Source organism: Brachycentrus maculatus, unplaced genomic scaffold, assembly GCF_059751285.1.
Source record: "Brachycentrus maculatus isolate JH-2025_06_01 unplaced genomic scaffold, ASM5975128v1 h1tg000056l, whole genome shotgun sequence".
Lineage (NCBI taxonomy): Eukaryota > Metazoa > Arthropoda > Insecta > Trichoptera > Brachycentridae > Brachycentrus > Brachycentrus maculatus.
The window spans coordinates 59,151-72,268 of NW_028280810.1; the positions used below are offsets into that span (position 1 = coordinate 59,151).

The following is a 13,118-nucleotide window of genomic DNA, read 5'->3' on the forward strand; positions in this document are numbered from 1 at the left end:
TGCATAGTGTGGATAACTTTAACTTTACCTTTGGCCTTTTATTTATAATAGTTTTACCGTTTTTAAACCGCATGTCAGGGAGTTGAAGTTACCTTTTTTATGAACACAGATGACTGAGAAGACGGTTAAGTAGAGACTTACGTGATTTTTTAGGTTGCAAAATCGCATAAGTCGGTAAAAAATATTTGTGATTTTTTAGTATAATAAATGGTATGTAATAATATGCGCTAGTTTCAAATGACATATCGCTCACTCCTTTCAAGAACGTCATAAATCAAAAATCTTCAATTTTCAGTTGTGCATGTTTTCGGAATGCCCAAAAAATGTACTATAACCCAGCAAAAGTGGCATATTTTTAACTTAATATTTACCCGCTACAGGGCAGAAAATGTTGTTTTTGCATTTTGAAGAAAAGGTATGTGTTAATAATTTTTTTAAATATACTTAATATTTTTCAAATGGAGAAAAAACCTTCAGGATTTACCTAAAAATACTGTTGCACAGTAAAAAGTTCAATAAGTGGCTTGATATATTTTTTAATACATTGTATTATATTTTTAAACTTTAAAACGTTCTACTGAAAAATCAAGTTTTTTGATTTATGACGTTCTTGAAAGGAGTGAGCGATATGTGAAAACAGAATAGATTTACATGCAAATGTTTAATAAAACATTGCATCAATCTGGCATCGCGGGTTCGATTCCCGCCAATTGCGAAATAAATTCAAGAAAAAAATATTTTCAATTAGTCTGGATGTTTGTAATGTGTTTTTCACATTAACCTTCCCTATCCTAAGTATCCTGCACATAAGCTTTTAAAGGCTTTGTGGGTTAGTTCTTAGACACAAGTTTTTTTTAAAAATGAAAACGTAACTAACGCACACATAACTAACAAGGAAGATATCTAAATTATGACTGTATCACATCCTATGGACAGTAAAGGCAGAGAGGGGAGGGGTGCCAGTGCCTTTTCTCTCTTTCTCTCTCACTATGCCAACAACACAATAGTTTGTGTAGACTTGAGAAAAAAAACCTTAAAATAAATCAAATACGTATGAATTCACATACATGTAGGTCGAAATCACCTAAGTAGAGGACTTACAACGCTTGTGCACTACACAGAATTTTACCGTCCGACAGTCCAGTTTTGAAAAATAAAAGCGACTACAAAAGTTTAGCTTGATCGCATTTACGCGCACCGTGATCACGCACCAATCGAGCGCACCGGCCCGAAAAAAAAAGACAAAAGCACAAGCCAATCCAAGCCAATCATGCGTTTATCATGCTAACTGAAGTGCCGGACAGTAAAATTCCGTGTAGTGCAAACACCCTAACTGTATTTATTTTATACCAAATATTTCAAAGCAAAGTTAATGTTATCTACACTTTGAATTTAACCTGTCCGGGAGTGTGGCCATACATGGTCGTGTAAACAAAACTATACTCAAAGGAGAATAGGTATACATGAACAGCCACGCTTATAACTAAACCCCGGTGATATTTCTAAAATGGGACTTGTACTGTCATCTGTGGTTGTATTCAAACACTAAAACCACCAGCATATAAAAATTGATACTAATTTTTCTTCTATTTTATTCACAGATAGACAGGATATCAAATGAGCAGCTGGAGCAAGCGCTCCAGGGAGTAGGCACAGAAGGAAGTGGGGGTTGGCAGATATTTGCTGAGGAAGGTGACATGAGGATGTACCGGAGGTAAGACTATTATTTTAATTTATTATTTTCATGCACTTTTGATCCTTTTTTTATTTCCCCTTAAAATAGAGTTGATACAGTTTCAGTGTTGAATCCTTAATTAAAAAAAATTAAGAATATTGCATGTGCATCCATTACCAACAATTAAAAAAGCTTTCAAATGTTAGAAACGGCTCATAAAAAAGGCTTTAATCCACTGTAATATTGATTGAGGGAATGCTTAGTATAAAGTGCAGTTACTGTATTCATTTTCCGAAATTGGCACTCGAAGAAGGTATGGTATATTTTGGCCATTGTATGAGAGAATAGAAATACAAATTTATCTCGTCTTTATAGTGTGGTAGGCTATTCGCTCACTCCTTTCAACAACGTCATATATCAAAAAACTTGATTTTTCAGGAGATCGTTTTTAAAGTTTTAGAATACATATAATTAAATGTATTAAAAATATTGAACTTTTTACTGTGCAACAGATCTTTTTAGGTAAAACTGAAGGTTTTTTCTCCATTCAAAAAATATTTAGCACATTAAAAAAAATAATTAAACAATACCTTTTCTTCAAAATGCAAAAACAACACTTAGCGGGTAAATATTAAGTTAAAAATATGCCGTTTTTGCTAGAATATAGTACATTTTTTGGCATTCCGAAAACATGCACAACTTAAAATTTCCGATTTTTGATATATGACGTTGTTGAAAGGAGTGAGCGTATTGTGCTGGAGGTCCTTGTTCGATTTCCAGGAAGGTCCAAATAAATATGAATATGTGTTTTATTTCTCAAATACTTATTTAATATTATCCTGGACTTGAAGCACAGGGCTGATCACCTTTCCTTCATATATTTAAAAATCAAGACAACACTGCTTCTCTGCCTATCGGAATTTGGTCGGTGGCTGTAAAATCAATACTCCTCATGCTAATATTTTTTATTTTTTTTTTTTATTCATTTAATATATTTACATTTTTACATAATAACATTTTAATCATTTATACATATGTAGAACTTTTATATTTCGATTTGCTGTGCCTCTCCATAAAAGAGTCTGTGCTCTTGTGCTTGGAAAGGGACTTACACTTATATGCCGTTACCTTTTAGTATTCATATATTTCTGATGTTCAGTCTCTCATTCCTTTCATAATCAAATGATTTGTATTTTCAGAGAGGTGGAAGTAGATGGAATGGTAATGGATCCACTGAAAGCTGTCCACAAAGTACGAGGAGTCACCGGCTATGAGCTCTGCAATTATTTCTTCAGTCCGGAATTCAGACACGATTGGGAAAGTGAGTAAAAACTACACAATTTCTCTTAAATAAGTCTAATGGTGGGAGTGACCGGAGTCATTTCGTCGTAACGTAACATGTTGCAATGCTAGCATTCGTATAGTCAGTGAGCTGAGCTCTTTCTGAGTACTCCATCCGATGTTCGGATGCTCTCCGCGAATGTTACGACGAAATGCTTCAGCCAGTCCCCATCCTTAGGCGTGCATACATTTAATATAATAAATACATTTAATATAATATAAATTTAATATAATAATATAATAAAAACATGCATCTCCATTCTAGCTCTTATTAAAAATCATAGTTTTCAATATGGAGTCTTTATAAGTGAATTGCTCCTTTTGTGGACACTGTATTCCATTGAGATTGAGTAATATAAGAATTTATAAAAAAATTTAGAATATTATTGAATTTAAAAAAAATTTAAATCATATTTGCACTCACCAAGGTCAAAATGTTCATGTGCTGTGATGCAAATCTGCAAATTGTTTAATTTACTAATTTGAATCTCGACATCTGTAGGTGTTGTATCAAAATTAAGTGAAATACCTACGAGATGTGGATCGTATATACATGTGGACATTATCAAACACTGACAGTGTTTGTCCTAAGAAGACGAAACGCGTCACGTATTAACATATACATAAATAAATGTAGAATTCAACCAAATAAACCTTGTTTAATTTTGGATATATTACCCAGCAATTCAATATGGAATTCTACCAACGAAATAATTAAGTGGTTTTGGTGTCCATAGACATTGCAGAGGCATGAATTGTATGAGATTTTGTAACTTTTTGCGCAGCCACACTGGAGCAGATGACGATAGTAGAGAAGATCAGCCCAGACGCGCTGGTGTTCTTGCAGACGCACAAGCGCATCTGGCCGGCGAGCCAGCGCGACGCGCTGTTCTGGTCGCACATGCGGCGCGCGCCCGACACCTCGGAGCCGGGCGCGGCGCCGCTCTGGCAGGTGTGCAACCACTCCACGCAGGACCCGCGGCACCCGGGCGGCGCGGGACGGTGCGTGCGCGTGGCGCTCACCGTGTGCCTCGTCTGCCAGACGCGCGTGCGCCCGCCCGCCGCCGGCGAGCCTATCACGCGCGACCATATCACTACCGAGATCACCTACTGCTCCGTCGGTAAGTGTGCACACAATATTGTATTTATCATCATAGTGTATGAAGTGTTGAATATAACGTGTACATTGTTTGCTGCAAACGCTTAAAACCCAGTATTCGATTGGTCGCAACTTAATTTTCTCTAAATCTAGGTAACATTTTTAGTAATAGAATTTATTTCTTAAAACACTGTTTTTGTATTGAAAAACTAAGTTTTTCTTCGAAATAGTTATATGGTTTTGAAAAGAAAAGAGTAATTAAAAGGTAAAGAGTTCAAAGAAAAAAATATAAAAATATTTTTGCCATATGTATTATAAAAAAATCATTTTCAGTCAAAGTCAGTCATTGCTTCTGCAAGGGTCACAACCCTCAGCAATGAGGAATAAGACGGAGAAGAAGAATTATAAAAAAACGAAAAATCCAATATACAATAAAATAAAAAAATTAGCGTGAACAGACGTCCAGTTCTAAGTGCGGCCGGCCGAGAGACGACGAAACACATTGTACAGATCGGAATTTGTGTTTGCGGTTACTTGTGATTAGTATACTGAGGGGCGGGCGGCAGACTATCTGACTATAATTAGGGTCACGGTTGATGAAAAACCCACCGACAAAGATGTATTAAAACAGTTTAATTCTACATATGTACGTGTGAATATTGAAAAAAAAAATCTTAAATCAAAATGTGTACACAAATTCTAAAATCGCTTGTATTAAATCGATTGCATTATTTTATACATACCCTGCAGTATGATTGTCAAGGTTTAGTTACATGCTTCATTCAACACCTTGGTAAATTGTGCGATCGCCATGATCGTTCCCTACCTTTTTTTATAATTTATATTTCTCATTGCTGTATTGCCTTGAGTTTCATGGACAAATAACTGTTGAAGTGTCCAATCATAACGAAGATATAATAGGAGAAGGAGGGAGATCTCTCTCTTTTTGTGATGGTTAGTTATTTATCGTAATAGATAACTACCGTTTTTGTTTATTAGAATAGGATGAATCAGTAACGTAACTCATATCGATCACTCCTTTCAACAACGTCAAATATCAAAAAACTTGATTTTTCAGGAGATCGTTTTTAAAGTTTAAGAACATAATAAAATGTATTAAAAATAAATATCAAGCCACTTATAAACTTTTTACTGTGCAACAGATCTTTTTAGGTAAAACCTAAATGTTTTTTCTCCATTTGAAAAATATTTAGTATATTTAAATATTAATTTAAAAATATGCCGCTTTTGCTGGTATAAAGTACATTTTCTGGGCATTCCGAAAACATGCTCAACTGAAAATTTTCGATTTTTGATATATGACATTGAAAGCGGAAGCGATATGTGGGAGTATGGTAGAATAAAAAAGTCAAAAATAATTTTCTACTTTGTTAAATTTTTGAAGTGTCCACATTGATTTTTTTTTTTTTTTACAGTGAAGTCTGTTTTCATATATATCTTATCGGAGATTTTTTTTTGAGAAGTTAATATGGCAGTTTGAGCATATAAAGGGCTTAAATTGATATTTATTGTTTAGGCATTCACTTTGTGGTATGAGATGATTAAATTATAAATAAAGCACTTGTTGTGACTAGTTTCAGGAGCTACAGATGCTTCTATCTACGGGTTTGAGTTGATAAATAAATCCGTAGATGGAACCCGCGGTAGCTTCCGAAAATAGTCGTAACAATATAATACTCAAGTGGTAAGAACAAGTGTTTTATTTGTAATTTATGTCATTGGCTGGTTAAATGATGACAATATTGTCCGCCTCCGTAGTGTAGTGGTCGGCACGCTGGTCTACCGTACCGAAGGTCCCGGGTTCGATTCTCAGGGGGGGGGGCTTACAATAAATATTGGTTATTTTACACTCAAATATTTATTTAATATTAGCCTGGACTGGTCCTTGAAGCGCAGGAGTGAGATCACCTTGCCTTCATGTAAGGTTAACGATCAAGATAACGCTGTGTCAATATGACTCAGCGCCCTATGCACCATTGGGTGCGGATAAGGGTTAGAAGAAGAAAGTATTATTGATATTAAAAAAGAGTCCTAAGTCAATCCCACATCCTGTAGTGCAGACGGGGATAATTACTGACAAATTGTGAGCGATCATTAAGAATCCCAGTGAGGAAGGAACACATAATATCGGAGTTTTACCTACCATTAAAACTCTTATTATGTTTCTATTGATTTCTGGAGTCCAGGTAAGACCTACCTGGTGCATCATGAGCTTTATGAACAACCCAAATCCATGGATGACCGGATACCAAATCAGCGGAAACGGACAGAGCGACCATAGAGTAGGACACTGACCCAGGAATAGACAATAGAAACCGCGATAACGGGAAAGAAAATGAACGCTTCTCTCATGAGGGACTCCAGAAATCAATAGAAACATAATAAGAGTTTTAATGGTAGGTAAAACTCCGATATTATTTATAAAAATACTTCAATTTCATACTATTTCTGTGAGCCTATGCGGCTCATTATTAGAAATAGGTATCAAATTGTGATAGATTAGGTTCAAACCGAGAAACTTTGACTCATGATCTGCGACACTAACCATGGGACCACAACCCGACTACTACTACTACCATCACGCCGTTTCCCCGCAGGGGTAGGCAGAAAGGATGGATCGCCACACTATTCTGTCCTGACATACACTCCTCGCCTCCTTCACATCAATACATCTAGTCATACATGCCCTCCGATTACACAGACTTTTGACACCGCCAGATTTTAGGTTCTGATTGATCTGATCGTGCCAAGTCTTTTTCACAACCTGACACTTGTAATATAATTTATGTATTATAATTTGGTCCTTGTGTTTTCAGTGAATCCAGGTGGCTGGGCACCAGCGTCTGTTCTCAGAGCAGTATACAAACGAGAGTATCCAAAGTTCCTCAAGCGCTTCACTCAGTATGTCATCGATCAGTGCCAGGACCGCGAAATCGTCTTCTAGCACCTTCCTCGGCTCTCATCCGACTATCTGTGCATCTCTAGATAGTGACCATCCTCTAGCTACATTGTACAAGAGAGAAAAATGTTTGTCAATTGCATCAATTTAGTGTCGCTTGGCATTTCAGCAAGCGATACCGTAAATGCAATAGGTTTTTTTATAAATAAAAAAGTATGTACAGTAAAAGCTCGTTAATTTATATATTGAAGGGACTGTAATTAATATGATTTATTTCTCAAATACAAAATCATGTATAATTTATATTTGATGCAATAACTTTGTAGTTTGCCATCGTGATAACTAAAATATAACTTTATTTTAAAATCACTATAAATATTTTATTATAACTTAATTGTAATGTCTACCGGTTTCGAAGCTAACCGCTTCTTTTTTTAAGACTGATAATCTAATTAATAATTAATGACTGATTAATAATTAACAGCATTAATCAGTCTTGAAAAAGAAGCGGTTAGCTTCGAAACCGGTAGACATTATAATTAAGTTATAATAAAATGTTTAAAGTGATTTCAAAACAAAGTTATATTTGAATTATAACAAAGTTATGTATCACTGTTTAAGTAATTTGTATTTTTGTTCATAATAATAATAATGATGATAATAGAATTATGAAATCCAGGGGTCTCAGGTAGTTCAAAGCTGTTGGTCAATGTATTTTTTCAAATTATTGAAAATTTTGTTTGAAATTATCGTTGTGAGGACCAAAATTTTAATTATCATTGTTTAAATTAACGACCTTTTATTGTATATTCTTTATTTGTGATTACGTAAAATGTAAATATGTAATATCAATATAAGCAATACGATATCTTTCTAAAAATGTGGAAGAATTGTCTTTTAACCTTTACAGCAGTAATACATTTATGAGAAATGAGTTTTTTCTTACATAAATAAAAGCCTGTATGTAAAAAATATTTTAAATAACTTTCATCGTATATTTGATAAATATTTTAATATTTTTCTTTGCTATATTATCAATAGATGTCATTGGTGGGTCCAAATCTTGACATTATCTAAGATTATTAGTGAAATATAACAGGACCTGACCTTGGAGACACGCTTCCTGGCCCAATATTTTGTTTCAATATTAATATTTTATTCACTCTCGGTTAGGAAGGTTTGTACAAAACATATATACATACGTAAAGGTTAAAAAAGCCAGTTTTTCTTTTTCTCTCCATACAATAATCTAAACTCATTTAAATATTTTGAACACACATAGGAGTATTGCGGTAAAATATGTACATACAAAGAATCTAGCTCGAGGAGTTTGAGGCCTTGAATATTGTGGAATTTTTTAAACATTATTTATGTGGATCCAAATTTATATAAGAGATAATTGTAGATTTTCCAACACTGTAATATTTGAGATGTAGTTTTCTGTGTGTATTATTGATATAAATACACATTTACCTGGAGAATTACTGAATTATACATTGTATTATTAAAATATACATGCAATTGTCTTGTTGACTGGTTAAATATTATATATATGTATATGACTCCATATTTTATAAGTAATTATAGTTTTGTTATAAGTGTGCAATGCTGAATCGTATGGATGTTTGAATGTTGCGTGTATGTAGATATGAATGAAAGGGATGTGTGTATTTTTAGTATCATGCTTTTTTTTATTAAGGTTTTATATTTGAAAAAACTATTTGTATTTTTGTTCTCAATTTTAATACACTAGTCTGACCATTATATAGTCGGAAAAGAGCAGACTTATATTAAATACAAAATAAGGAATTATTTTTAAAAGTTACAGTTATTTTCGTTTGGTTATGGAAATAAATATATTGAAATCAGTTTGCTGCATTGACTTTTGCACCATTACGTGCAGATAAGAGAAAGACAATCAATTCCTTCATTAAGACTCGAGTCTAATCTGAAAATTTTCCTATTCACGGAAAATCTAGTCTTCTATTTCAAAGGTTAACACATTCTTATGGTTTTTCAAATATCAATTTTACTAACAAAAAATATGCTAATTCTTATTATGACTTTCAAACATTCCCCACTAAATGAGAGGTAATCATTTGAATACATCATATTATTTATTGATTCGGCATTAAATTTGTAAAATAACATAATGATTTAAATATAAAATAAAACAAATTCATTTTGCAAGTGTTTTGTTTTCAGGTAAGGGCACTTTTTAGAGTTTATTAATGTAAACACGACTACTTTCGAGAACATTTGTAGTTTTCAAAACTAGTTGAGTTTATATTAATCAACTCAGAAAGTGGTCTTATACAAGTGTTTTATTTTTATATTTAATTTTTAAAACATTAATAAAAGTAATTTCTTACATTGGAAATTGCTTCAGTGTGCCAAATATGTTTTCTTTTTGAAACTCTTTGATCACTATAGTAAGTATAGCTTTCCAAAATACTACAATATTTAATATTTTATAAAATACACATTAGAAAAATGAGATATCTACTGTTGAGTGCTTACCATATTTTGATAATCTTCTTATCTATATCCTTCCTACCAATTTTATTCATCTTGCATGGCCCTTATGAATGATCATTTTAAACTTTATATTCATTTCAGTTTTGCAGAAGTCCACTGGTGTTAATGTTTTATATGCGTAAGAAATGTAGAGCAATTCATGTGGAACGAGTTTCTACACCTTTATTCTCATTTTACAAATCTTATAGTATTATGGACATATTTTGTTTGCTTTTTTTGTCGATTTTACTAAACATGTCTGAATTTGATTACAAATTTCATTATCAATATTATTTTAATATTTTGAAGAATAACCAGTGAAGAATGGACTTTTTTTTCCGAATTTTTATTGTAATCCAAATAGTGGATACAAATAATTGGTTTTCCCGTATATATATTGTGAGAAAGAGGTGTAGTTATTAAATTTTAGATAATTGATGTAACATAAATGTCTATCATATCCAGCATTAAAATTGAAGAAAAATGGTTTGGAATAATAATAATCAATGCCTCTTTTACTGTTAACATCACGCTTTGTCTTTTTGCCATTAAAATCTTTTATCACAAGCCATATTATGGGAATATTTAGCTGATTCAAAAAGTATCCCTATCATCATATTGCTTATATTTAAATCCAGTAATGATAAATTTTTGAGGATTTTTGTGACATTTTTCATTTAGGTTATGCTTCATGTAACGGAATATTTTTTCCTTATTCCAAATAATTATACCATATTTGATGTGCTTCAAACCTAGTATTCTTTTCTAAATTAAAATACCTTCAATTATTGAAGTTGAAAATTCTTGTTTTTTTTTATTACCTTAATTGTTTTTGTTTTTGTTGTAAATAAATATGTAAAAACTACCGCTTTTGAATTTTTTGAGCTAAATAATGTAAAAAGTGAATATGGTAATGTGTACGATATGGGTTTGGAAAAAATAAACAATACATACGGGAAAACAATTATTTGAATAATGATTGAAATTTTACTTGGTTGAACCAGCCATTCTATATGATTGCACAACATATTGAAAAGTTTTGTAATAGGTTGCGTGAGACCATTTATTTTTAATTTACCATTTTTCTGCTAATTAAACATCATAGCTGGAAACCATATTAAACGCCACTTTCCGTAATAGTTTTGTTCCGAGGTCTTCCAGACAATTCAATGAGAGGCCGTATATCTCTTGTACCTGCTAAATTTGTCTATCCTAGATTAAGTTGATACGCGAACAAGATGTTGCTTGATGTGCATTAAGTGGGAAGTTTGCGTGTGTTATTATTAAGTGTACATAGCGTAAGTTATATAAATGAAAGTATATTTAGGTTAGTTTTTCCATAAATGTTTATCGAGAGTTATGTATTTTAAGAATCAGTGCCTGTCAGTAGCATTTATATAGCTTATTGGAGGGAATACAAAACCTAAGGCTTTCAAAATGTGTTCACTGTGAAAAATACTTGACACACGTCTGTGTCATTGCTTTCTGTTAAGTGGTGATATTCTGCCTTTTGCAATATAGAGAGTAATTCATCTAACTGATATTAACGAGAGAGAAAATACTATTATTTGTATCTATTTTCATATATTTTTTTTAAAGAAGTAGGAACCTTAACTTTTTAACATCAAGTTTGTGATATTGTCATATACATAATATTGATTCCAATTATCTCTTATTATCGAGAAAGTCAGTTATTGTTCTAGGTCTAGGGAGAATGAATTTATAAAGATCTGAAAGCGTTTTTAAAAAAAGTTGACCGGGATTGATGCTTGTGTTATTTTATGATTACTATATAATTACAAAGAGCATCTGTTGGGTGATTTGTTTCAAATATAATTATATTGAGCACGTTTTGCACCAACTATAGTCCTATTATAATGTAGTGTATTGTGCCATTATTTTTAGTAGAGCCGAATGTACCTATAAAGTAGTATAAATGTTTAATTCCAAAGTTGTAAGCTACAAAAAATGTGATTCTCGGAGATCACATTCCCAAAATATACCAAATTCAGTTACTTATTCAGAATGATTTATTTTTTGTAACAAAAATTGTTGGTTAATTGTTATTTTAAATTGTTTGAAAACTGAATCTACTAAAATACTTAAAAACTTTTTTATACCTTGGGTACAATTTACACATCTTTCATTTTTTATTTTAACAATTGTGTACATGATTAGTTATATTTATAACCTATTATACACAACGTATTATAATTGTTGTTTTTGTTATATGTATTGCCATGCTGAGTACTGAGGGGGTTTAAATTTAAGGGTGTGAAAAAAAAATAACGTAATACATATTTGACTTTATATTTTAATATAACATAATTCAAAGATGGACACTGCAAGTGTTCAAATGCATTATCGGTTGTGAAAAGTGAATATAGCTTAATGCCAATTTTATATTTTTTTGAAAAAATAAATTCATTTGTTTTTTTTTGACAATGCCCTCGTAATAAGGCGAACTACCTGTCAAATAAATAAATCTAGTACAGTCATAAATTATGTTTTCATTTATATAATCATATTTATAATAATAATAAATAAATTCTATAAAAATCAATATAACTAATTTCATTTTGAGAGAAAAAAAATACATGCAGTCAATTGAGTTATTGGATATTGCATACAATTCCGAGATTTTATTGTCGTGTTTTCTAGTTTAATTTTTATTTAATATTTTCTTTTATTTGAAACAACTTACATCTTGTGCAAAATTCCACATGATCTAAATTAACGAAAATGTAGTTACTTACCCCCTCAGTACTTAGTACGGCATTATTGTTCTTGTGTGAAAAACATTCATAAAAAATACAATATATTAATTATAAAAAAACTGCTATTGAATAAATAAATAAGTCCTTTTTTTAATATTTCGTCTTTTATTTTATGAGCCAACCAGTGTTCATTAAATAATTACAATATATATTTTTTGAGTTCTGAAGAAAACACATTAAACATTCATGCGATAAAACAGTTATCAATATTAGTATTATAATGATGTATCAATTTATATTTAGACGCATCATTCTTTTTTAAATAGATTTATTTACAATAAAAACATCAATCCTGAAAGAAAACATGGAACAGTATCATCATCGCACCCCGCTTGCCCCATATCACTCCAACATGATATGTCGGGCATACTGCTGGCCTTTACTATCAAAGCAAAGGCTCCAAGGTGCGGCAGGTTACAAACATTACAAGTATACATCAACACATTACGGAAGATTAAAACACCTACAAATGTCAAGACCAGCTTGCCAATTGATATATGTATCCCTTACGTCATATTATTCTATGTTTACTATATTATTGTGAAGGATGAATAACTATTTAATACACTAGTCCAAGTAATGTGTAAATGTAAACGAGATTAGAGGTGGTGATATGTCGGTTACAGCAAGTATAATTTACTATCATTAACACAATAAAACATTTTAACGACATGAATATTTCATAGCTTTTGAAAAAGAACTTCAAAGTACATTTATAAATATTACGATAGACATCTAATTCTGTAACCAAACTCAAAAGTAAACATCTTACAATTATATTTTTAATAG

At 31.8% G+C, this 13,118-nt stretch overlaps 1 protein-coding gene across 1 annotated transcript in view; it reads left to right on the forward strand.

Moving 5' to 3' along the window:
* The window catches only part of cert (ceramide transfer protein), a gene marked incomplete at its 5' end in the record, with an annotated part of 63,889 nt that extends 56,727 nt beyond the window's left edge, over window positions 1–7,162 (forward strand). The window contains 4 exons of the mRNA XM_088278319.1: window positions 1,602–1,714; window positions 2,875–2,996; window positions 3,802–4,137; window positions 6,953–7,162. Of these exons, the coding sequence (XP_088134445.1) occupies window positions 1,602–1,714; window positions 2,875–2,996; window positions 3,802–4,137; window positions 6,953–7,080 (699 nt within the window). The remainder of the gene's footprint in view (window positions 1–1,601; window positions 1,715–2,874; window positions 2,997–3,801; window positions 4,138–6,952) is intronic.
* Window positions 7,163–13,118: the final 5,956 nt, after the last annotated feature.